Genomic DNA, 27,582 nt, shown 5'->3' with positions numbered 1-27,582 from the left:
TGTTGTAGCATGGGATCAGCCACTGTGACTTGCATTTATCACAGACTTCAAATGCAGAAAGGGAGTGGAAAAGCTTTAAAATATAAATAAATAAACAAACAAATGGGAGACTTACAGTGTGTTCTGATTAGAACTTGTTGGCATGTAGAATCTGAAAACAGGTTAATTAGGAACCGACTATGTTATGTGATTGGTTTGGTTGCATATTTTGGTTCTCTCTGGTTAGGTCTAATTTGGAAATCAGGAAGAAAGAGAGAATTGGCCTTTACTAACTGTGCCCTGAATGTTTGGGGCCCGTGGCTGCAGAGGTGGTGGGCCAGTGGTCTAATGCCATATAAGTTCTAGGCAGTGTCTGTTTATTGTGTATTGCCTCACAGTCCCTTCTTCTGAGAGTTTTCTCCCTTGCAGGAGATTGGTCAGAAGCTGAGGCTAGTGATCCAGGTCTTATTCTTCACAGTCAATTATATAGTACAAGATCTTTTTAATCATTTTTGTTGTATGGTCATTTTGGCCACATGGAAGAATTTAAGACTGTACACAGTGTGGGGAGCCACTCTGAATGACTCGCGCCTTTCATCCTGAAGCAAGAGGCTTTGACCATCACTAAATTTTGTAGTGATCTGGGTGTTGTCCTGGTTCAGGAAGTTGAGGGCATGTCTTCAGATGTAGGTGACGCCCCTTGGGTTGAATTACACTCGCCTGTCCCTTGTAACCCTGCCCCTTCTGGCCTTTTTTGGATGGAACTTTCTCAGAACAAGGACCCCCCACCCCCAATAAAATCTTACTTCTGAACATGCTTGCTCTCTCTCGCCAGCCTCTGGTAACTTTCTCTGGCTCTCTCATTTGGGGAGCCTGAGGCCAAGAGGGGAGAAGCCATCCTGAAGCTTGTTTAAATGTAAAGTGTGGGTCTGTGTTTTATTTGGTGTCCCTGGGAATTCACACGAGTGACCTTAAGTTCGTTCAGCTGCCTGCACGGGGCTGGGGCAGCAACATAGAATTCAGGGGACCAGCATCGTGATCACTATAAAACCCAAATATGGTTGATGTCCACTTAAGTTGTGCGTGGTGATGCTTGCCTAGAATCCCAGTAACTTGGGAGGCTGAGGCAGGAGTATGACAAGTTTGAGGCCAGACTGGGCAACTTAGCAAGACCCTGTCTAAAAATAAAAAAATATAAAAGACTGGGGTTGTAGCTCAGTAGTAGAACATGCCCCCAGCATGTGCAAAACCCTGGGTTTGATCCCCAGTGCCACACACAAGCCCCAATCACACACTTTCATACACATGTCTATCACAGTCTCATATATACGTCTATTTAAGATGCTTCAAAACCAAGAACTTCAATTACCCTACCTAGGCTTAAAGAACATATTTAACTTAAGGACCAGATTTAGAGACCCAGGTAGCTATTTCCTTAAGGTAACATATAGACTTTTCTGCTTAACCCCTTTCATTGATCCAAGTACAGCAGATTCCACCATGATTAGTGAACAAGAAATCTAGAACAATGTGATTGTCCATCACTACTGTTGCCAACAAGTTGAGACAGATGTGCATTCCATCTAGAGTACAGGTGGTATCATTTATATTTTCTGCCAGTGACAACATGTCTTACAGTCTTTTGTTAATGCTTCCTATTGTTGGAAACTGCTTGCTCATTCATTCTGAAGATTAAACCTAGAAACACTTTATCACTGAACTACATGCTCAGTTATTTTTATTTTTTCTTTTTCTTTTTGAGTCTCGCCGAGTTGCCCTGCCTGGTATCGAGCTTGTGATTCTTCAACCTCAGCCTCCTAAGTTACTAGAATGACAGCCAGGTACCACCACGCCTAGCAAAACTGCTTTTATTATTTGCAAAAACAGTGAATCAGTAACTCTCTCCAGTGGAATGTCTGAATAGTCTGAGTAGACTTGTTTTGGAGCTTGCATTAGAGTTGAACTCTCGCCTTGATGGTCTATAGAATCAAGATAACTGTGTGCAGATAAGATTTTAAATACTGTTCCTAAGGTGCATGAAAACTTAGAAGGAAGCCACAGGATGCCATCCTGACTACAAGGGAAGTAATATGGTAGGAACACACGTGGATCCAGGAAGAAAGCAGTTGTTCATGACTTGAGGTTGAAACCAAGACTTTTCATTAGCTGAGTTACACATTGGAATCTCGGTGGAAAGTAATTGATTCCTCATCCTACAAAGGTTGTTGAATTCAAATTTGAAAGTTCCTAGATTCTAAACTCTAGGTTGAAAAAATCTATTCTTTTTCCTAGGAGAGAGGGACACTGGCAAAGTCAGTGGAGATGTCATTGGCTGTATTTCCCTATGATCTCATTTAATGAGACTAAAATTTCTCAAAGACATTTTCGTTATGGGGATCTGATGGGGGATGGCATATTCAGCAATCGGAAGTTTGAGGGCTCAAATGGTATAAAGAGAAAAACTGACATTGTGAGTGGATGACGATGGGGGATTGATAGAAAGTGGGAAGAATGATCATAATTAGGCAAAAATAAAAAATAAAAAAATGAATTGAAGGGGTCTCTGGCCTATATCTTGGGCAGAAGCTGTGTACTATCTGAGGTCATCATAGGCTCTGAAGGTCATAAGCCATCTACTTTGAAAATCAGCTGCTTCCAGAGAGTCTCAGAGAATCCTTAGTTTGATGTTCTCTATTAGAGTAGGTTCTAACTTTTGTTGATTCAGATCACTTCTTTAGTTGTGAAATGGGATTTACCCCAGGGAGTTTTACTTCACTGTTGTTAACAATATTTCCACTGGGGTTCAAAAACAGTTCTTTTCCTTATGTATCCTGTAATAGATGAAATCTTTTGGTTGGATATCAAGAAGAGCTTGTTAAGATGTTTTGGGAATATAACCTTAACATGTTGGCAGTAGGAATGGGTATAATACATGAGCCTTTTTCACTATGTTGCCATGGTCATGTATACAGGAAAGCGTATAGTAATGTAGCTAAAAATTGAAATGCATAGCTCCTTGGTTACCAATTCATAAGGAAATAAACAAGAGTCCCAAAGAGTGTAGACCATACTGAGATGAGGGCAAATAGGAGTGCCTTTGACTAAGGAAGCTCAAGCATTTCTAAAAGTTTTATTAATTTTTATTTCAAAGATATCATTGATTCTTTCCACTTTTCCAGAAAAATGTAGGTGGTAAGGGCAGTATGGTTTCTGAGTATGAGAGCATGTTCTTTGATACTTCTTGTGAAAGTTTGTATTGGCCTCTTGATGTAAAGTTTGTATTCCCAAGCCTGGAAATATAAAACATTCAACTATTTAGACACTGTAAAGACTACAGCTTTTGGGCAAGGAGATATTTCAACCATCCTGATAACAGACATATAATAATTAAATATATCAAATTCCATCCTTCGAAGAATGAGAGCTGTATAAATTCACTGGATGGTGTTCAAAGAGGCCTTGAAACTTTGGTTCCTGATCATATTCCACCTTTACAGTAATTTAGGAATGATGCTGTTGATGAGTGACACATGATTCAAAATGACCTCGCCTTTCTTTTTAAAGTTTCTCTAGTCATGTTGACATAAGGATGTAAACAATTTATTTGTACCATGATAAGTAATTTCCTGGAGAAATTTGCCAAGCATGCATTTGAAACCATCTGGCACCACTAAGACCAGCAGAGATTATCTGAGTGAGGCTAGAACCATAGTGTGTCTATCTAGTTTTTCTTTCTTCTTTTCTTCCTTTCTCTGTCTCCCTCCCTCTCTGTCTCCCTCCCTCTCTTTCTTTCTTCTTTCTTTTTCTATTATTAAAATATTATAATTATACATAATAGTTGGGTTCATTTTGAAAAAAAATCATACATCCAGTGAATTTTATTTTAATCCCCATTCCTCCTACCTATTGCTCCCAAGGTGAAATTTCCTTTGGTGCATTCATATATGCATATAGCTTGATTTTGTTAAATTATTCCATATTTCTTACCCTTTCTCATGCTCCTTGCCTCCCTCATGTTCTCTTCCTTCTACTCCATCGATCTTCCCTATATATTTATAATATCTGATCCCTGCCCTCTCACCCATCACCTTCTTTCTTTTACTTTGCTCCAGCTTCCACATATGAGAGAAAATATTCAAACTATGATTTTCTGAGTCTGGCTTATTTCACTTAGCATAATGTAGAAGCACAGGTTTTTCATTGTGAATTTGACACACTGTGGTTCTAGCCTCACTCAGTTTTTCATTGTTCTTTCCATAATCATGAATTAAATGTTGGTATTTGATAATATTGTTTTTTAATTCCTCCAGGAATTTATCTTTCAAAAATTGAGATAGGATCATAACTTTAGTGAAGGCTGCTTATTTGGCAAAATAATCTGGTATAACATTTTCTTTAACATTATATTATTTCTTTCTCATGAGTCTCACTCTTTATAATAGTGACCACTTTATAAGTAGGACTATATCTAAAATTGTTTTATATAAATTGTCTAATTCTAAATGGAGGTTCCAACAGAGTTGAAAAAGCTTTTGCTTCTACAGCATCCCAAAGTTATACTTAAAAAGAAAAAGTAGGCCTTGCATGTATTTAGTCTGAGGTCTTTCATCAATCAATAAGCTCAAGCAAGTGCAATAGTTCTGCCATCTGTACTGAATTTACTTCATGTGGAGGACTCTATTCTGCAAGTAAACTTAAGTTACTGATGCTGTGGGGAATTCCCCTCACCACTCTCACACTCACTGAAATGAACTGACAATAGGCAGAATAGCAGGAGAAAAAGCACACAGACTTATTAATGTGCACAGGAACATCACGGGATGGTGATTACCCACTAACCCACTGATATTCAGAAATTTATGTACCTTCTTCATAGAAGAGAGAGAAATGAGAATTTGTAGGCAAATCTGAGGGGATAGTAAGTGAGTTTTTAGGAGATTTGAATGAGCTTAAAGAATATATAAGGGCTGAGACAAATGTCCTCTGGATTCCAGGTATGGTGTTTGATTTTCTGTTTCTTTCCTGAGGTTAATCTTTCCTGGGTAATGAGATTTTGCAAAAATTGTATTCTCTGCAAGAAGAGGATTTCCATTGGTCAGATAAAGGAACTTCAAGGAAGGCTTCCCCTGAACTTCATTAGAGAGCAGGGATCAAGGATGATCAAGAGACAGAGAGTAGTGGGGGCTAGAGAGATCTTAGGTATGAGATGGTTTCTTCAGTTTAGCATGTCAAAATACCACACTTTGGGGTATCATTTTCTGAATCATAATAGAAGCATACTCTACTTAGTAATCTCCAGTTTCAAATGTTAAAGTATTATCCAAGAACAAATAATTTTGGCTCAAGGTTTTTCCTTAAGAATCCTTAAAAAAAAGGGGGGGGGGTGAGGGTGGGGTGAAGTACAGAAAGTTCTTTAACTGATGTAAGAAAATCATGAACTTTCATTTTCATGGAAGGGACAGGAAAGTGGCAAAAATTACGGTATTGCAGTGGTGAACAGTAAGTAAGGAGAGACTCACGGTGTCTCACGAGAGGTTCATTGCTGGCTAGAAAGTGTTCTGTGTTCTAAGGCAGAAGTTGTATCTGAATTGGCCCAGGAATCATGAGATCAGAAAGAGAGCCCATAATGACTCCAGCAAAAGAACCAAGTTTTGAAATGGCAGCTAGGCTGCTAAACAAGGGACTAAGTCTTTGCAACCAGGTCAAGGTGATGAGCTTTTAATGACTTCCCTGAAGCTGAGTTAAAATTCTAAGGGCTTCTCCAGATTGCTTAAGCACAAGAAGACAGAAGAGCTTTTACTTGGGACTGCCTGTCTAGGGGTGCTGTTGACCATCCTGCTTCAGAAGACCTGTACTTGTTCAGTCTGAGTTGTCACCATCTCGGGAAGATTTCACACTCTTAATTTTGCAATATCCAGTTAAACCTAGAAATCCTCTGAACTGTTTTATGAGGGGTCCTAGGATGTTTTATACCCTTTATTTTATCACAAGAGAATGATTTGCCTTCTCATGTAGATTGTGCCATTAGTAATGGATTACATTTTGGCAAAATATAATTGATCCTTTGAAACTTTATGTCTTTTCTTTACAAAGGCTAAAAGCAAGTTAATGAAATCCTTTTTGTAAGCTTGTATGTTCTTGGAACAAAGAAGTAGATTATGTACATATTATATGGGAATTGAACCACAAAAAAATTTTAAATCATTTGAGTCTTGATTGAGGAGCTGGGAAAAATGAAAGGAGCTTCAGGGACCCTCTGGGGCATGACTATCCAGGTATCTCTGACTGTCCTCCCCAGGAACAGAGAAAAAATTGACAACAAAATAATTAGACAGTTTCAGGTAAATCTTGATTGGAGGTTTTTGGATGGAAAGCTGGAAGCAGGCTAATTGGAAATGGAAGAATTATGTAATTGGTTTTAAAGTATATTTGGCTTTTTCTCTTTGGTTGTGTTGGAAAAAAAAGACAAAACAAAACAAAAACAAACAAACAAAACAAAACAAACAAAAACCCCTCCAAAAAAACAAGGCATCCAGCAGTATTCCAGCAAGTCCTGGCCATTGGGGGCATATTGCTGGAGAGGTTCTGGTTGGGCTCCCCTGGATAAAGTTCCAGGGGAGGCTGTGGATCTGCATTCTACTTCTTGTATGTTCTACCCATTGTCTGTTTGCATTTTCTGTCTCTCACCTTTTTGTGTCTCAGAAATCTTCTCAAATAATTTGTCTCCAACGACATCTAGAAATGATCTGAAAAATAATTGATATGTGAAGTTAGAGTTTTGCAAAGAGGTTATATAAAATAATGTATTGCTTAACTATTGGCTTCTGCCTACAGTTATCTACCTGAGGACAAAAAAAAAAAAAAAATCCTCTTTAATTCTACTAGACTTATTTTTTTCTTTCTTTCTCTGTGATTGTTTGTGTTTTTGCAGAGGATCTTGATGATTTAAGAATGGAGGGAGTAACAACCCTGGTACATTCTGGGAGCAAATTTAACCAAGGCCGACCTACTCATCCTGCTGAGCCCCAGGCCAAGGTCACACTGAATATCTGTTCAAGGTGTGCCAGGTAAAACACACAATAGGTATAGCATACATAAACTTGATCTTTAAAAATCCAAGATTTTGGTGCAAAGAGTGTGCTCCTCGGTGTTCTGAAAAACTTTTCCTTCTAATTATCTTTTGTGCTAACATTGGCAAGGAAGTTAAGTTTATGCAGTTTATCCTTGTGCCCAATGCCACTCAGACCAACAATGAATCAAAGAGTTTAAATTGTCTTCCCTTCACAGCTTGAGACTATTTTAAGTCTCTCTGTCTCTGAATTTCATTTGCTGTCTGCCCTTCTATTCCTTTTCAAAGGAAGATTCAAGGGGCTCTGAATGTTCAAAGCCACTTTTTAAAGCACCTGCATAAAGAAAGAGTTTGCCCAGGTACAATTTAAGATCTGATATTATTGGCCTTTTAACCTGCCCCTCATCCTGTTCACCTCCTGGAAAGAATTTAATCAGCTTGATGCTTTTCAGTTTGGGCAGCTGGAAGCAATCTTTGCATATACTGTATGTGGCCAAAGAAGTAGCTTCTGGTTACTGCCAAGTCAGCTCCCAGTGCTGGTCTAGCAGAAACTCACCAAATAGTTTGAATTCATTCTTTTGTAGGGACTAAATCTCATTTGCAAAGAGGCTTTTAAGTCTGTTTAAATGATAAAACAAGCCTTCTAACCCTTATGTAAATGGTTCAGATTAGCAAGAACAATGTGCTGGCTGGCCAATTTTATCTCCTTTTCTTTATGTCTAGCTGTTCTATTGTACTTTTTTGAGAGGGGATTAGCTGCTTGGAAATTGGGAGGGGGAAAGTATAGGGAAATCATCTCCTGATTTTTGTAGCTTTTCCTCTTTTGCTTTACCCTTTTGGAATTTTTATTTTAATTGTCATTAGCTTAGAAAAATAAAAAGGAGAGCTCTTAGAAAACCAGGGAATGTTGTTTGTGGCCATTAAAAAAGTGCAATAGCATATAGTGAAAACACCAGGGGGAACTTTGCTGCAGACTAGGAATATTTAGAAAAATGACTTTTTGAAAAAAAAAATAAAGCTGTGAAGAAAACATGTAATATTTATGTGATAATATTTAAAGCATTCTGAGTGTACAAGGTCATCTATGGAAGAGTTAATTGGCATTTTGTTTTAAACTTTATAGTGTATTTGTACATTTGTCATTTGATTGGAGGGAGGATGATACTTGGTCTTTCCTATAACTAACAGAAGATTAGGGCATGGGGTGTTTGCTTTTCCAGAAGGGAATATTTATAGAAAGAATTTTTTTTTTTTTTATGAATCCATTGAGGATTTGAACCAGGAAAAGACCAAACACACCTTTAACCCTAAATTATCATTCAGCTTCCCAATAATAGAATGAAGATTGTAAATCACAACCAACCTGCATTTAAGGTGAGTGTTTAGCTGAATTTATTCAAGAAATGTTCACCTAAATAATAATTAGTTATATATACTCTATTCTCACTATATATTACATACTAGTCTAAGTTTTCTAAAAATTAATTTCTATTGTCCCCCTTTTATAGATAAGAAAAATAAAACATTAGTTGGTTACACAGCTTGTCCAAAGTAACACAACTAGTAAGTAGTAAAACAGTTTCGAAGCCAGGCTGTATAGGTCCACAGGCTGCCTCTAACTCCTTTGTTTTGTTGTTAAGCATCAACTTTTGTCTGAAGTTGAAGACAGAAGTTCGAAACAGATAAAAACAATAAGATTCAGGTGTTTGAAATGATGGGCATTCAAGATATTGTTTTGTTGGAAAATAAGGCAAAGTCCTTTCAAAAGGAGAAGAAAATATATTGATTCAGAGCAAAGTGGGAAACAGTATGGAAGAAGAGTCTATGCTGTTCATTTTATATGGGCTACTGTTGACAGAGCTTAGAGTAAAAGAGAAACTCATATTGATTGTGAAAAACTATGAAGAAATCTGAGATGTTAATATATTTGCAATCTGGTATGCTGTGTTTTGCATGTGAGTGGAAGACATGAAATTTCTGGGACAGAGACCAGGGGCTTTTTATTCATAAAATAATAATAATAATAATAATAATAATAATAATAATAATAATAATAATTATTATTATTATTATTATTATTATTAGCATAATCACTGGTTTCCTGAGCTGAATTTCTTACAGAGTGACACAAATGGTGTTGTAGATTGCATTATGTGAGAGGAACCTTGAGTTAGGAAACCTGAATATTTTGCAATAGGCATAGTATGTTGGGCTGTCCCTCCAATGGAACCTCCATAGCTATCTTCAAAGGTTGTTAGCTATACAAACATGCTTGAACAAATTAAACAAAGACTTTTAATATCTCTAAACATGAAAGACTATGAAGAATTATTTCCCAGTACTACTTAGGGTGGATCACTTTTGTAATGCATTAATGTCATTATCAATACTTTCCATCTTTAATTCATCCTCATCAATTTATGTCAAAAAAATCGCCTCACCTCAACTATTGAAGTTGTAAGCAAGGAATTTAAGACGGCCATATACATTTTAAGCCAGGATAAGGATTATCAGAAGCAGAAGTCATAAACTAGAGGACTGTGGTATTGTCCGATAGTTTTGTGTATCCACATAATATTTTAAAGTGTCACTGAATATATGACTATCTTAGTCCATTTGGGCTCTTATCACAAAAAAATTCATAATTGGGTGGATTATAAATGACAGACATTTATGTTTCACAGTTTGGAGGCTAAGGAGTCTAAGATTCAGGCACTGAGAGTGTCTTCATGCTGCATGGTCACAGAGTGCTGGGGATGGAACCCAGAGTCTCACACAGGCAAAACATGAAGTGCTTTACCACTGAACTACACCTCCCCCAACCCCTAAGGTCTCTTTTATAAAAGCACTAATCCCATTCATGGGGGCTCTACCCTCCTGACCTAAAGCACTTCCCTAGGACCTGCCTCCTAATACCTTCACTTCAGGGGTTATGTTTCAACCCTGAACTTTAGAAGCATGGAAACATTCAGAACATAACAATTATTTACTAATTTCACATAAAAAAATTGGGATTTCTATCTTTTCTTAAAAATCAGTAGAGCTGATAATACTGGGACCATTTTCTGAAATGATTTCACAGAAGCAGTTGTCCCTTCTAGACCCTGAGGCCAGCAGTCATACTCCACTGTGTCTGAGTTTGTCTGTCCAAGTTTATTTATTTATACTACTTCTATGAATTCTGGAGGGCATCATTTGTAATCTCTTTTGTAGAAATGCTGTGTGGGAGAGGAAAGACTTTCCCTCCATCATCTGAAGGTTCAATATTTAAGTCTATGGAATAAACTGACAACAGGCAGATGAATGAGAGAAAAGCTATACAAATTAATTATCTGCATCACAGGAAAGAAAAGACCCCAAACTCAGTGAGAATTAGGAACCTAAATTTAAGTAGGGGAGAGGAGAAAAGGGGTGTAAAAAACTTAGGGGAGAGGAAGTGATTTCTTTAGGAAAGAAAAATAGATAATTGTTTGTGATAAGGTTCGTCTGCATGTGATTTCTTCTAATGAACTTCTGGAGAGCTTGCAGTATAATTTCTAACGATAAAACTCCCATTTGAGTTCCTTTTGGAGGATCTGTTTTTAGACAGTTATGGGGAGTGCAGAGAAAGCCTTTCATTGCATTTGCTATTTTTCAAATGCTTTTATCTCAAAGTAATCAATATCCACAAATAGCATATTTTTGGGGTGGTAATGATCTGGTTTTCTTCAGCTGGATTGGCAAAGATATACAGTGAAGAATCAGAAGTGGAAGACAGCAGCTCAAGGAACCTGCCCAGGCCATTGTAAGAAGGATCCCATACCAAGAGGGGAGGAAGGCAAGATCTCAATGTTTTAGGGTGCCAGGTTTGGCAAGGGTTTAAGGTAAAAAGGCTGCAAAGACCAGGTAATCTCTCAGAATTCAGGTAGCAAGTAAGTTGAGTCTGGTGCTATGGACCAGACCCACATGGAGAAAAATGACTTTCATTTGGAGCCCAGTACCTATTCCCATTGTTCACATTGTGTGCACCAGTACCCAGCAGGGAAGAGACATATGGGATAGAAATCTCACTGTTTTGGAGACAGTGTGGTACTGAGGACAAGAAAGTTTAGGATAACTAATGCTAAATGATATGACTTTATTTACCAATACCTTTCAAGATTTTACAGCCAAAGTAGCCTGGAAAGACAACCTGTGGAAAGGGGGTCTAATGTCCATAGACCAAATTACATAGTGTGTCTATCATGGGAAAAATTATTCAGATATTGAGAAAAGCTGGTTCCTTATCTATGAAATGGAGTTAATATATATTGACTTCCAAGGGTGACTTGGAAGGCAGAGCAGGAAACTCTATGCCAATAAATTACTCAAGGCCAGGGGTCTCCAGGGACAGCTTTTCCTGGTTTGCCCAATCCACCCTCTCCCTGCCTATCTTTTTGATAGACTCACATTAAAATGTTAAGATATTGGGAAAAAAAAGTGACATCAAACCACAGTGAGATGTCACCTCATACCTGTTAGAATGGCTATGATCAAAAAGATGACAATAAATGCTGGCAAGAGTGGAGAAAAGATTAATACAACCATTATGGAAAAAGCATAGAGGCTCCTCAGAAAATTAAAAATAGAAATACCTTATGTTCAAGCAATTCTGAACATATATTCAAGGGAACTGATATCATTATCCTGAAGAGATATCTGCATGGAGCTCTTCCATTCAGAACCTGATTGGATGATGATCAGTAATGAGGCTGATAGATTATACTGCCATTGATCAAGGGGTTGGAGTCCTACATAACTACTGGAGGTAATTTTACTTTTTAAGACATCAGGAAGAGAAGCATTCAGCCCACACTTAATTTCTCTCTAAGTATTATGTACAACAAAGTGATTAAAAGATCAAGTGTGCAAAAGTTTGTGGATTTGCAGAGTTACAAGAAATAAAAAGATTGCAGGTTATTTTTTCTATAAATATTTCACACATGGTTGGAAAAATACAAATGAAAGATAGCATGTGTTTTCAGGCTAGACATTATGCAGAGCAGTGGTATTTGCATATCTCATATCTTGGACAAGAAAAAGAATGCATGGTCAACAGATAAGTGACCACCGAAACAGGTAAAGATTTTACACCAGGCCCAGGCATGGTGGCATGCACTTGTAATCCCAGTGACTCAGGAGTCTGAGGCAAGAGGATCCTTAGTGAGGCCAGTTATGGCAACTTAATGAGACCCTGTTTTAAAATAAAATATGGAAAGGTCTGGAGACCTATCTCAATGGTAAAGTGCCCCTGAGTTTAATCCCTTGTACCAAAAAAGAAAAGAAACATTCTAATCCAGAACATCTCATTTCCCTCCTCAGATCATAAGGAGAGAAGCCACTGTAAATCAATTTGCAGTAAATACAACTTTGTCAATATAGATTATAGCAGTGTCCTTAGGGTGGGTAATGTTACTTGTTATAAGGTAGATTTTTAAGGCAGTCATTGAGTGTTTTAGAAAGTCCACTGGGTCAGTTACAAATCCTTTAATAATATAAGTTTCCTGGTTGCCTAAGAATCACACTAAGTAATATCAACAAAAAAGTAAAGAATTGATATGCTACTGATACAAATGATCAGAAACTATCTGCAAAACTTTTGTGATTGGAAAAAAAATCCTTTGGAAAATCTTGAACTTCATTTTAAAATTTTCCATGAAGTGTCTTATATTTCTGTTTTAATATTATAGTTAACAAACCAATAATAAGCAGAGTAATGCTGATAACTAAGGCACCAAAATACCATTTCAAGTGATGCTTATAAGCCATTTTTCTGGAAAGACCACCCATTAATTCTGTCTACCCACCGCCATTCTTAGGAGTTAAATCTTGTTTTTGTGAACTCATGCCAGGGCATTCCGGGTGGTAAGATGCTATTTGCTTTTGATGGTGCAAGTGTTTGCATTCCTTCATGCTTAACATCAATAGTGCACAAAAAGGGGAGGCGGGAGGCTGAAAGCCATTTTCAAAGAAATTGGATTATAGAGAACATGCAGTGATACTGGCTCAGACACTAGAGCATGAGAATCCAAGGAGAAACTTATTTCCAAATAGCCTGCTGATTTTTAAACTGATTTGTCTCAAGCCATTCAGACAAAAATTCTTCATTATTTCTCTTTAATGTGATGATATTAAATGACCACGCTTAGTTATAAGTTGATAAAGCAGAAATGGATCATCATTAGTGATAGCACGCTGAAGAAAAGATGAATGTCAAACCTTGTGTGAAGGAATTCAAACTCCATTAGGATTTTCTAATTGATGGAGAATCACCAATGAGAAAATCCTAATGGAGAATCAGTCACACATTATATTCAGTTCACTTTTATGTACTCCCCCCCACCCCCGAACCAACTATATTCATAAAGTTTCAATTCAGTAACTTCCCAGTGGAAGGAATGGTGAGTCAAACAGACATAATGGAAAATGAATGAATTAGAACAAATAGGGATTATATCACTAGTTTACATTTCAATTTTCTTTTTTTCATAAAAGTGACATGCTAGACCTAGAAGAGTAAGGACTCCATTTGAGGCATGCACTACCAACTGCTATTGTTATGGTTTAGATCTGGAATATCTCCAAAAAGCTTATGTGAGGAAGACTTGGTCCCCATTGAACCAATGTCCAGAGGTGAAGCCTTTGGGAAGTATTGGATCACAAGGATTCTGACCTCAACAGTGGGTTATTCCATTGATAAGGGAATTGACCCCTGATAGGTGAGACCTAGCTGGAGGAAGTAGGTCCGTGTGCCAGGTCCCTTCCCCTCTTTCTCTCTGCTTCCTGGCTGCCATGAGATGAGCAGCTTTCCTCTCCATGCCCTTCTTCAGGCTAAGAGCAATGGAGTTAGCCTACCATGAACTGGAATCTCTGAAACCATGAGCCCAAATACTCCTTTTCTCCTTTAAGTTATTCATGTCAGGTGTTTTGGTCACAATGACAGAAAGCTGACTTACCACGGCCATGTTTCACATGACAGAATCAATTCATTTGAATAAAAATTCATTTACCTAGCATTTATTCTCTGTCTGAAACTGTGATGAGCCCTAAAAATAAAAATTAATACCCTTGACCACTAAGAACTTATCTTCTAGAAAAGAACTTATGGTCTAGTAAACTGGCAAATTAAACTTGGACTATCAGATGGTGTGCTAGGCAGCTTTCCATCATTATAAAAAAGTGCCTGGTATAATCCACTTATGGAGATAAGGTTAATTTTGGCTCATAGTTTTGGAGGTTTCAGTTCATGTTAAGCTGGCCCCATTGCTTTGGGTTTCTGGCAAAGCAGCCCATCATGGTGGGAGTTCATGGTAGAGCAAAACTGTTGTAGTCATGGTCAAAAGCAAAAGCAAAAGCAAAAAAAAAAAAAAACAACCAGTAAAGGATGGGACCCCACTATCCACCTTAACAGCACATCCTCAGTGTTCTAAGGACCTCCCACTGGTCCCACCTCTTAAAGGGTCTATCACTTCTCAATAGCACCATCCTAGGACCAAGCCTTTAACACAGGGGCCTCTGGGAAACAATCCAGGTCCACACTGTAGCGGATAGTGATAGTGCTATGAGAAATGAAACATGTTGAGATGGCTAGGTTAGGCCAGTCAGGATTGACTGTGATTTTATGGAGGCCATTGCTGTGGAAATTGTTCATTCGAGATAGGCTTGAAGGAATGAATGAGAGTAACACCAGATAGAAGCTGGGAACCACCTCACCTCAACTGTTAAATCAAGTTCATGGGTCCTTTTGTTTATAAGTCAATGCAATATTTTTGCTAGCTCCAGTAACTATTTTTGATTCAGAGAAGAGGGGGAATATGGTACACACCATGTGTACATGCACAGACATACAATCTAAATAAAAAATTTTTTTCTTGTTATGTGAAAAAGAGCTAAGACTTTTGGCCAAGTGATAACAGGATTTAAATATCAGTTTGGGCACTGCCCAATTTTGGGAAATCACTTAACCTCCATAAACCTCTTTTTCTTATTTAAATATGCATATAACAATGTCTGCCTACAGGATTGATTGCACTGGAGTGGCTACCTCAGTCTCTAGCATAGGGCCTACTTTGAAAAAAAAAAAGCCTATTTCAAGGGGAAAAAATAATTCTTAACATTTCAAAAGCAGTCAAATACACATTTTAAATCCAGGCAAGTCACCCTGTATTCTAGGAAAAAAAAAGGAATATTAAATTAAAGTTCTGTGAAAAGGTCATGCTTAGGAATTAGAATATTAAGGGTCATTCAGATTGGTTTTTAGCTAAATAAAGATATTTTAATTATGGACAGGCTAGATTCCTTATCATTCCTCTCTGTATAGATATACAAATCTATATATGAATCTATCTGTCTATCTATCCATGTATCTATCTATATCATAAACACTCCATGATGTAGGAGACACTCAGAGGAAATAATGTGTGAGGTAGGGAGAGATGATCTTTACAGAACAACAGCAAGGCATGACTGTTTATGAATCCTGCAGTCAGTACAGACTCCTTATTTTTCAGTTCCTACCAGTAGACCTGGGAATTTTTTTTTTCCTGCATCTGCATTTAGTTCCTCAAGACTTTGCTGTGGTCTTCATTTAGGGTAACTTCATTTTTTTCCCCAGTCTTTCTGGGCCACAGGATGTATTTGTAATTGTGGGAGGAACATTTGTGCAAAGCTTACAGAGAGGAAGTATTCTATAATTAGAAATTGATTATAGAACATTGCCCGGAGAAAGTCAGTGTGTCAATTTTGTGTGAGAAAAAGAATTTTATCCTTCCATAAAGTGCAAAATGGCTGGCTTCCCTGCATCGCACTAAACACAATAGGGTAGCACACACAATGGGATGTAATGATATTGATACATTCAAGAACAAATAAGTTGGTGATGGCTATTCCACTATGCCTCTTTAACCCAGCAGGTCCCTGAGATGCCTGAACTTGGAAAGGGAGAGCCAGTACTTCATTCCTAGTCCATCAGGAGATGATGGACATTGGGTTCTTTCTACTTTTGGATTGTTACAAAGTATGCTTATTGGCTGTTTTTATCTTCTTTAAAGAAATATCTATTTCCTACCTTACTTATTTTTGATTTTTATATTATTTTTTCAGTACTTGTGATTGAACACAGGGCCTTGTGCATACTAGGCCATCAAGCTACGACTGAGCCAAATTCCCAGCCCCTAATACCTTACTTATTTTTAAAGAATTGGGCTGTCTTTTATTCTTGAAGTTGCATTATGGATGCTGGTCCTTATCAGATATACAGCTTGCAAATATTTTCTCACATTCTGAGAGTTGTATTTTCAATTTTATAAATGGTGTCCTATGAAGCATACACATTTTAAATTTTGATCAAGTACAACTTACTATCTTTTCTTTTGTCACGTATATATTTGGTATCATACCTCAGAAATCATAACTTAATTCAAGTTCCTGAAGATTTATGCTCATGTTATATGCTAAGAGTTTGTGGTTTAGCACTTATATTCAGACATATGATCTATTTTAAATTAATTTTTGTATCTGGTGCAAGGTAGGGATCCAATTTCATTTTTTGCATGTGGATATCCATGTATCCCAGCATCGTTTGTTGAAAAGATTATGTCTTCCATGTTTAATTTCTTGGTACCTATTTTTGAAATCACATGAACCTTGAAAATCCATTGCTTTTGAAAATATAAGAGATTTTTGGTTGTAACTTCTAGCATGAGCCTTGAAAGTAGCCATTTTTTCCCCAAGGATTCCTGATTCCTTTTGGCAGAAAATTCATGGTATACAATAGAATCTACTCCACTAGGTGCACTGAGAGAGTGCCATTGCTTTTAAAATATTTTAGTGAAAAAAGATTAGGCCAAAAAAATGTACGCTACTAAATACATTATTTGGCGATAAATTGATTTGACATTTTTCATCCCATTATAACAGTGTAGTGTTTCTGCTTAATACATGGTCTTATAATATAAAATTCTTTTACACTGAAGATCTTTATTTTGACAAAATATCCAATTATTTAATGGCTTTAATGACCACTCTAGAGAACAGGTAAAGTATGTTCCCCAAATTCTTCATATAGTTTAAGGTTATTAAATTTTCAAACTCCAGTAAGTCTTTACAAATACCTTGTAAAATTATGCAAAAAACCCTATTGAATTGACTTAAAAATTTGTAGATGATGCCTTTTGTTTTTAGGTTGCATTGATTACTTGATTTATGGTCATGTTACTTGTTTTAGAGTTTAAAGGGTCATTTGTAATACCTTATTTTTTGGGCAATGTAATTTCCAGACTTATCTGATGAATAATAGGTTCCGTTGTTTCAGTTTACCTTCAATTTGAGACCATTGCTGAGTGATCTAATAACCTGAAAAGCTTCTGTTTTAGTTATAATCATAGTCTGTTCAGCTATTATAACAAGGTACCTCAGACTGGGTTTATTACTCATGGTTCCAGAAACTGGAAATCTGAGATTAGTATGCCAGCATGGTCTGGTTCTCATGGGGGCAATCTTCCGGGTGGCAGACTTTTTCTTATTGGATCCTCACATGGTGGAAAGCGAGATGGCTAGATTTCTGGTCTCTTACTATAAGGGTATTGCCTTAATCTGTTTTCTGTTACTATAATAGGATACCTCAGACTGGATAATTTGTAAAAGAAAGAGGTTAATTTTGGCTGATAATTTTGAAGGCTGGACAGTCCCAGGAGCAGTATGACAGTATCTTCTTGGCTTCTGGTGAGAGCCTCATGCTTCAGAGGATGTCAGAGAAGCAAATGGGAAAGAGAATGCATGCACAAAAGAAGAAAGGAGGTCAACTCCCAAGATAGCTACCCTGTTCCCCAAAGAAGGATCTCTTAAATGTCCTATTTCCTAGTTCCACCACAATGGCAATCATAATCCAATGCGAGTTTGGGAAGGGAAAACCATATTCAATCATAACAGAGAGTTAATTACTCTAAAGCCCTCACCTCCAATATTGTCACACTGGAAGTTAACATTTTACCATATGAATTTGAGGGTAACACAAACATTTAGTCCACAGCAGCTAAGCATTGTGTCTTGGTTCAGATTGCCAATTACAAAGAGAAAGATTAAATTTAAACAGAGAAGATGAAAAAACACTCTAAAATTATATTTTCTGCTTTATTTCAGTACCATCTGGACCATCTACAATGTTTTCATACATATTTATACTACAAGGTTTATATAACTGATTTTTGCCCAAATAAAATAATTCTGCTTTACATTATTATTCATATTATTATTTAATTTCTAATAATTTATTCATTCAGTACAGCTTTTAATCTTATTCTCAAAATATATACTTATTTTTTGATCCACAAATACATTTTTTCTTATAATCAAATATACTGATGTATATATCTAACAAATAAATTCAATTTAATTTCCAATTATCTTTGTCAGTACATATCAAAGTCTTCTATATTTTCCACAGAAAAATGATTAGAAAATAATTTTATTTCCACATGATATCTAGATTTTCATAAAATAACAAAAATTAAAATAAAATGTATTGAAGTATTTGAAGTTGGACTTAAAAATTCTTTTGACTTTTCTGTCAAAATTTACTTTATAAACTAAATATAAGTTCAAGTATCTTAATGTCAATTAAGAATATAATGTAGGTCTGGGGTTGTGTTTTAGTGGTAGAGCATTCATCTAGCATGTGCGAGGCTGGGTTCGATCCTCAGCACCACATATAAATAAATAAATTAAATAAAGTTATTGGGTCCAACTACAACTAAAAAAAAGAGAAAAAAGAAAAGAAAAGCAAAAGAAAAAAAGAATATAATGTAATACAGAACTAGAATGTGTAAACTAGAATACAGTTATATTTTTGAAAACATATGTGCTATGATGCCTTTAGACTGTTCCTCAAAAGCTTATTGGAAAAGTTTCTATATATTTTAAAATCTAGATTAACTGGATTTTCTAAAACCATGTATAAAATACACTGATGTTTACATTTATTACATTTTTCAGTTTCAATACATTTCATTCAAAATTTTTACTTTACATCATATTTCCAGAAACTTTAACTTCACATTTAATTTTAAGGCAGAAATCTACTTTCTTGTACAAAATCAAATGACATGGCCCAGATTCCCAGTATTCAATTCAGTAATAACTGTAGCAATCAATACAAAGTAAAAAACATAATCATTTTCTTAAAGAAAGCCAACAGATTGTCCCAATGTCACTATGAAATAACTGTTTTCCTATTGTGAATTAGAGGCATTGAATCCAAAATCTTCAAATTTAAATATATGGAGGAGGGAAAAATCCCACAACAAAAATATCTAACCTCAGTGTTTACTAAATTGTAGAAAGAAAATTATTTATCCTATATCCATTTTTTCCATAATCTAAGCATTGGCATTTATGCAAAAAGTCCAGCCTTAGGATTCTAAGCTTTTGATATAAGATGCTTTTCAATTTCTTTTCTTGTCACTCTTTCTTTTTAACTTAAATTATTGTCACTGATAAGATCCTCAGTGTCTTTGTCATGGTTTTGCCTTTGTAGGTGATCTTTGTCTTCTCTCTGAAACCTCTTTAGCTTCCTTCTTCTTGCTTGATATTCAGCTCTTACATTCCCACTGAATGTAAGCACAAGCAAATACATCTTGTCTACTTGAGACTCAGCTCTTCTGTTTTTGAAAGTATGTTCTCTAGTTCTTCCCCCACCCCCTTAAACCAGGCATATCTCTTGGATAACTATCATAGCTTGGTTCTATTATAAATTTTTGTTCTTTTTAGTTTTACATGACAGTAGAGTGTATTTTGATACATTTATACAAACATGGAGTACATCTCATTCTCATTAGGATCCCAGTCTTATGCTTTGTGTCACACAGTGTGGATATGTGCTTATATATTTATAATATGAACATAGGAAAGTTAAATCAGAGTCATTCCACTGTCTTCCTTTCTTTTCCCTTTATTCCCTAATCTACTGAACTTCTATTTTGTCTAATCTACTGAACATCTATTCCTACCCTCCATCTGCCTCCCCCATTTTGTGTTACCATCCACATATCAGAGAGAACATTTGACCTGTGTTTTTTGGGGACTAACTTATTTTGCTTAGCATAATAATCTCCAGATCCATCCATTTACCAACAAAAGTCATAAAACTATTGTTTTTATGGCTGAGTAATAGTCCATTGTGTTTATATATAATGTTTTTCTTATCCATTCATTTGCTGAAGGGCTCCTAGGTTGGTTCCATAGCTTAGTTATTGTAAATTGAGCTGCCATAAATATTGATGTGGCTTTGTGTCACTGTAGTGTGCTGATTTTAAGTCTTTGGGGTATAAACCAAAAACTGGGATAACTGGGTGAAATGGTGGTTCCATTCCAAGTTTTTTTGAGGAATCTCCATACTGCTTTTCCAGTGAACCACTGATATCAAAGTGGTTTGGTACCAAAACAGACATGAAGACCAATGGAATAGAATAGATTATACAGAGATGAACACATATAAATACCTTATCTCATACTAGAGAAAGGCGCCATAAACATACATTGGAGAAAAGATAGCCTTTTCAACAAATGGTGCTGGAAAACTGAAAATCCATATGTAGCAGAATGAAATTGAACCCATAACTCTGACCCTGCACAAAACTCAACTCCAAGTGGATCAAAGATCTAGGCATTAGACCAGAAACTCTGCACCTGCTAGAAGAAAAAGTAGGCCCGACTCTCCAACATGTTGGCTTAGGAACCAACTTCTCTAACAAGATTCCTAAAACACTAGGAATAAAACCAGGCATCAATAAGTGGGATGGCATCAAACTAAAAAGCTTCTTCATGGCAAAGGAAACAAGAATGTGAAGAGACAGCCTATAGAATGGGAGAAAATCTTTGCCAACTTCCCCTCAGATAGAACATTAATCTCCAATGTTGAGAGCCACAGCTGAAGGGGCCCCAGCAAACTTCCAGCTGCCAGCAAACTTCCAGCTGCCAGCTGATGATTGGCTCACAGCGGCCCCAGCAAACTTCTAGCTGCCAACTGATTGACTCCTCTGCAGTGATGCTCATTGGGCTGTTTCCCCGCCCTTTCAGACCACAGAGATGCTCATTGGGGGACTTTTTTTGGCTCTGCCCATGCGACCCAGCCAATGGGCTTCAAGAGCAGGAGGAGTGGGGGAGGTTGAGAGGCTTGTGGGAAGCCGGTGGTGGCAGTTGGGCTCTGAGGGGATTCCTGAAGAGCTGTGTGGTTTGGTATGTGTGTTCTAAAAATAAAGTTTGTTTCTTTTGACAAGTGGCTCCTGAATTGTGCCCAGCCAGACTTCGGCATTTGGTGGCCTGCAAGGGGAACAACTGAGGGTAAGTGATAAGGTAAACTGCTCGCCCCTGAGGGCAGGGTGAGAGGATGGGTAGCCATTTTAAGATTCTTCTTTTGTTTTGCTTCACTTTTGTTTTAGTTTCCTGTCCCTGGAGATGTGTAAGATGGAAGAAAAACTGCTCACATCTGAGGAACAGATAGGGAGAAAGGACAGATGGACATTTCAGGAGGATAGAAAGGCTGATATAATGATTTTTTGTTGTTCCAATTTTGTTTCACTCTGTTTCAGTTTTGTTTGGTGTTATCTTGTTGGGTTGTAATATAGTTATAGTAGAAAAATTCAAGTAAAAGAGAAGGTCTCTCGAGCTAGTGAGACAGAGGAAAAAATTCAAGTAAAAAAGAAGGTCTCTCGAGCTAGTCAGACAGAGGAAGAAAGTTTAGAGCAGAAAAAGCCATCGGGGAAAAGTTACAACAGGAGATTGCTACTAACACCTTTCTATCACCAGAGGGCGTAAGTGTCCAACCAACAACGCCACCTCCATATGCTGGGAGGCCCCCAACCCCCGCAGTTGATATATGGGATCCTGAGACAGGATCTCAAATATTAACATGCCCTGTATTTGAGCAGGCAGGCGGGCAGCGAATTCACCATGCTTTAAATTTCAAAACAGTGAAGCAGCTAAAAGAGGCTGTAACAACCTATGGTCCTCAAGCACCCTTCACTGTAAGCATGGTCGAATCCATTACCAACTTGAACATGACGCCAGCAGATTGGGCTAATATGTGCAAAACTGTGCTAAATGGAGGACAATACCTGTTATGGAAGGTTGCCAATGAGGAATTTTGCAAGGAGATGGCTAGGCTAGGCGAAATGCAGCAGCTGGTTATCCTCAGAGAAATCTAGATATGTTGTTAGGAAAGTGACCTATGAGGATCAGCAGCAACAAATTGCATATGATCCTGGCGTATACTCACAAATTGCTGCAGAGGCGATTAGGGCATGGAAGACTTTACAAGGACATGGAGGTTTACAAGGTCAGTTATCTAAGGTAATACAAGGAGCTAATGAACCTTATGCTGAATTTGTAGATAGGCTTATTCAAACAGCTACCAGAGTTTTGGGGAATACAGAACAAGCAATGTCATTAATAAAACAACTGTCTTATGAGCAAGCGAATTGTTGGTGCAGAGAAGTCATTAGACCATGGAAACATGAAGATTTAAACACATATATTAAATTATGTAGAGACATTAATGAACAAGGGCAAGTCGTGGCAGCTGCAGTAAAACAGGCTTTATATGCCAGGCCAAGAACATGCTACAATTGTGAACAAACAGGACATTTTAAAAGGAATTGCCCCATAGGAGGAGGGTTTAACAAAACTAGGTATCAAAGGAGTAGAATACCGGGTATTTGCCCACGATGCTGTAGAGGGAGACATTGGACTAATGAATGCTATTCTCAAACCACCATAGAGAGTACTCCATTATCAAAAAACAAACTTTATTTTTAGAACACACACACCGCACCACACAGCTCTTCAGGAATCCCCTCAGAGCCCAACTGCCACCACCGGCTTCCCACAAGCCTCTCATCCTCCCCCACTCCTCCTGCTCTTGAGGCCCATTGGCTGGGTCGCATGGATGGAGCCAAAAAAAGTCCCCCAATGAGCATCTCTGTGGTCTGAAAGGGCGGGGAAACAGCCCAATGAGCATCACTGCAGAGGAGTCAATCAGTTGGCAGCTAGAAGTTTGCTGGGGCCACTGTGAGCCAATCATCAGCCGGCAGCTGGAAGTTTGCTGGGGCCCCTTCGGCTGTGGCTCTCAATAGTCCAGGATATATAAAGAACTCAAAAAACTTAACACCAAAAAATCATATAACCCAATTACTAAATGGGCAAAAGAAATGAGCAGGCACTTTGCAGAAGAAATACGGGTAGTAAAAACATATATGAAAAAAATGTTCAGCATCTCTAGCCATTAGAGAAATGCAAATTAAAACTATACTGAGATTTTGTCTCTCTCCTGTCAAAATGGCAATAATCAAGAATACAATAATACTCCGCACGAGGATGTGGGACAAAGAGTACATTGTATTAATTTCTTGAACATACTTTCAAGTAGTCAAGCTATCTCTTTATGTTCATTTTGATTAAATATCACTATGTTCTTAATTCATCTTTTCCTCATAATAACTTCTAAATGTTTAAAACATTTTGGAGATTTTTCTTTTTTGTGGTCCTGGAAATTGAACCCAACACAGGTGTTTTAGCACCAAACTACATTTCCAGCTATTTTAATTTAATTTATTTGAAAGAGGGTACCACTAAATTACCTAGATTGGCCTTGAACTTGGTGTCCTCCTAACTCAGATTCCTCAGTCGCTAGAATTAAAGGCTTGTTTCACTGTGCCTATCATTGAGCTTCTTAAACACACATTTTTAAAGGTTTTTTTGAGTTGTTTTAAAGCTGGCTCAACTATCACAACTTTCTTAGAGGTATCACCTTACAATTTTACTTCCAGTTGATTGGCTATCTTTCATGGCATTCATTTCATATAAACTCACCTGGAGAGGTCAGCTTCCTCCTCCTTCTCTTCCCTCCTTCCTTTGCCTCTTGGTTGTCTTTTCAGTTTGCTTTCTCCACCTATCTCTTGGGTGTCCAGTATAATATTAGATCTCACATTGGAAACTCAGACTCCTAACCACACATGGCTTGGTTGGGTTTCTGGTTGTGCTATTTCTGAGTCATTGAACCATCCCCAGATTCACTGACCTACAGTGGTTGTTCTCTCATCCAGCTTGGTGGACCAGCTCATTTGGCCTCTTCTCACACAAGTGAACCTGATTTCAAGGGCTGGGTCTTTAACCTCCCTTTCCTACCTCTTCTACCTCCATTTGGTACTGTGAGTCCAGTAGCCCATGAGAGGTTTAGTTTCCTATTTGTCAGTCTATTCTGATTTCATTCCATTTAGTCCATGATAGTATTTTATTCTATATTGAACATGGTTATGTCTTTATAATACATTTTAAAATGTATTTTATGTTTTATGCATTGTGGGTGTATGTGTGTGTCTGTGTGTGTGTATGTGTGTGTGCATGCGCGTGTGTGTGTTTATACTGAGCTGATTTCTACAAGAATTTATTATATTATCTTAATGTTAAGTCATTGGTTAAATCCTTCAAAAAACATGTATACAGATATTAATAAAATCGGATGAATGGTGTCATTAGATACACATGCTAAGAATCAAAATTAAGATTTTTCTGGGAAGAAACACTTATAGTGATAGGAGAGAAATCCAGAGTATCTTTAGCGTAACTGCATATACAGTTCTCTTATACATATTTAGAAAAATATTTAGCTGTGGAAGACAGGGATCATATGTTATAAGGATCAAAAATTTGACTGAAATTTACTTTAACTGGTAGGATGTTTGGGAAGAAGTAACAGAGTAGTTCTGTTTCCCTGAATCCTTTAATATTGCCTTTGACCATTTGAGATACACAGCATTTCTAATAGACCTGAAAAGTAACCACATTTCTCAATGGTACTAAGAAGTTTGTTTCTATCTCAAGGTCCTCTAGCAACAAACAGCCACTTTCAATTATTTTTTAGTTTGCTTATTCTTGGATTTTAATGCCTATGTTATCTGTTTATGGTCTTTTCCGTATGTCTATTTCTACTTTTATGATCATGTGAGGGGCTAAAAAACAGGACCATAGCAAATCAGAATATGCCTTTTGACATAGGGTTATTTTGAGAAACTGCAAACACAGGAGGAATTCTGAAAACAGAGTAGAAGTTACACTTCAGTAAGGAAAATTTGCATTTATACTGCAAGTCTCTCATTATGAGGATTGTCTCTTTCCCGGGAAGAGAAAGATGATAATCACTAGATTCCTAACAGAGGTGAAGTCAATCTAAATCTGTGTAATAAGCCCACTCTTACAGTGCTTTTCCTGGCCATGTAGGTCTTTCCCTACATCCTTCTTTGAGAGAAAAATTTCACTCAAGTCTGATTTCTAAGACATCTCTTTGAGATCTACTCTATGATCTGTTGACTTTTTGAGTTATCTCTGATGAATACTGGAGGTCTATGTGCTATTAGATTTCTGCTTGGTTTTCTGTTAATAGGTTTGTCTTTTGTTTCAAGAAGTCCTAGCTAAGGACTCACAATGGGTGGGTGGGGTAATGTTTTCTAAGTCTTATCTACAAATTCCAAGGGGAAATCTAGGGAGCTTGTTCATTATAATTCAATACTGGGTCTACATGTGAGGAGTACAGTTCTTAAAGTTTTTAAAGGTTTTTGGGTTGACATCAGAGGTTGACCTTGATTTGGGCATCTATGCTGTTAAAATCTTCTGGAACCAGGGAGTCATTGCTACATTACACAAAACAAGGGTATTTAGGTGTCATAAGCACCTGTGTTAGCAGATACTTGAGAGTTTATAGATGTTTTTGCTCAAAATAAATGAAAATACTGCATTACTACTTGTTAATTTCTAAAATGTTTAATCTGGTGACCCTTCTTTCTGTACATTGAATACATTAGTGGGCCTCTAGTCTGTCTTTAGAAAAAGCCCCAGAGAATCCTCAGCATGGCAAGTCCTACTGCATCCATGAGGGAATGAGTTGGTGACAACATGGTGCAATCCCGGGAAATTCACATTTTGCCATGATTCTTGATGCCCATTTGTCATAAAGGTATAATATGATGGGTTACAATTCACATTGTAGATCTCTTAGACAAAGTTAGAATTGGAGACTCTCTGATACAGATCTTAGAATAGGCTTTATGTTTTTATAATGGAGAAAATATCTAGAACTTAGAGAGATTTATAAAAATATCATCCAATAAAATGATGTTCAAGAAACAGGTTAGGTTGTAAAAGTTAATTCTCTACTGCTATAGACTCAGGCAGGAGAATCTGGATTCAATTTAGTGATGTCAGAAGGTTGGGGGGGGGAAATTGTTGCCAAGATGAAATTCACATTTTTTTGTAATGAATAGTCTACTCTTCGAGTGAGTTAATACAGATATTTATAGTATGTCTTAGTAGATCAATTTTGATTTATGATACAGATGGACATAAGGCAAGCAATTTTAAATTGTGTATACAGTTAATGTGCAGCAGTGAGTGTGCCCCAATTATTTGGACATTTCAGAAAAGTAGCTTTTGTAGGGACAGGGATGGTTTTCCTTTAGATCCAATCTCCCCATCCTCTCACCTTCCTCAGTGGAATTCATGAGATTGCCAGAATTTCCACTGGGTCCAATGTTGCTTCCCTACGCCTCCCTCCAGCTGTGGCTTTTCTCTATCCTTGCAGGAAGACAGCTGGGTGAGATGAGTTACAGCCAAGGCTGCTCTCCTACATTTATTGCAGCACTGAATCCTGCTTAACTGGCCACAAAGTGCTGGGTCTTCCACCTGCTTCTCTCAGATGATTCTATTATTGTGACCTCCCTTGTCCCTGCCTAGCAATCCTAATGGCCTTCCTACTTTTCTTCTAACCTATCAAGTCCATACCCATCTTGTTTTTCTTGAGCACTAACTATTTGTGGCCCCCGACCTTTGCAATGACTTCTTCATTTCAAATGTCACCTCGTCAGACAATGCTTTCCTGATCCCAACCCTACCATACTCTCTTTTTATTCAATTTTTCTCAAAGTATCACCTCTTATTATTTATTTCACTGCATGCTCCTGTGTTTTTCCTTGCTCTAATATCAGTTCCATGAGGTAAGGGATCTTGTCTGTTTTGTTCACTGCTGGAATGCACATGATTACTGAATAATTGTTTAAGTTAATGGAAAGAGTATGTAGTATATCACTTAGAAAAATAATGGTTAATCTTATTGAGTATTTTCCGTGTCAGGTATTTTCGTAAGTCTGAGTTGATATGTTTTTAACTCACCTAATTCTGACAGCGTCACAGTAGAGGGACATCCAATGTCTCATAGTCTGCATGTAGCAGAGCAGGGAATTTAATCAGGAAGTCTGTTCCAGAGCAGGCATTTAACAGTGATGAAGGGGGAGGCAGGTAAGGGAGAAAGCTAGGAAGGGGAAGAAATGGTGAGTTTGTTGGCAGATGGCTACCATAATTAGCCAAATTTTCCATAGTAAGATATGGATAAAACATCGTTGTGATAAAACATCAGTGAGAATAAATTTACTGATGTTGCTTTTTTTAAAGAGAGAGAGAGAGAATTTTTTAAT

At 37.3% G+C, this 27,582-nt stretch overlaps 1 protein-coding gene across 1 annotated transcript in view; it reads left to right on the top strand.

The window, feature by feature from the left end:
- The window catches only part of LOC308633556 (uncharacterized protein C8orf34 homolog), a 404,696-nt gene that overhangs the window by 253,751 nt on the left and 123,363 nt on the right, over window positions 1-27,582 (top strand). The window contains 1 exon segment of the mRNA XM_081266403.1: window positions 6,911-7,046. Coding sequence (XP_081122529.1) covers window positions 6,911-7,046 — 136 coding nt within the window.

The sequence above is a fragment of the Spermophilus citellus genome (assembly GCF_964194105.1).
Source record: "Spermophilus citellus genome assembly, chromosome: 14".
Lineage (NCBI taxonomy): Eukaryota > Metazoa > Chordata > Mammalia > Rodentia > Sciuridae > Spermophilus > Spermophilus citellus.
The sequence above is the reverse complement of the archived record's forward strand: the minus strand, read 5'-3'. Positions and strand labels throughout refer to the sequence as shown.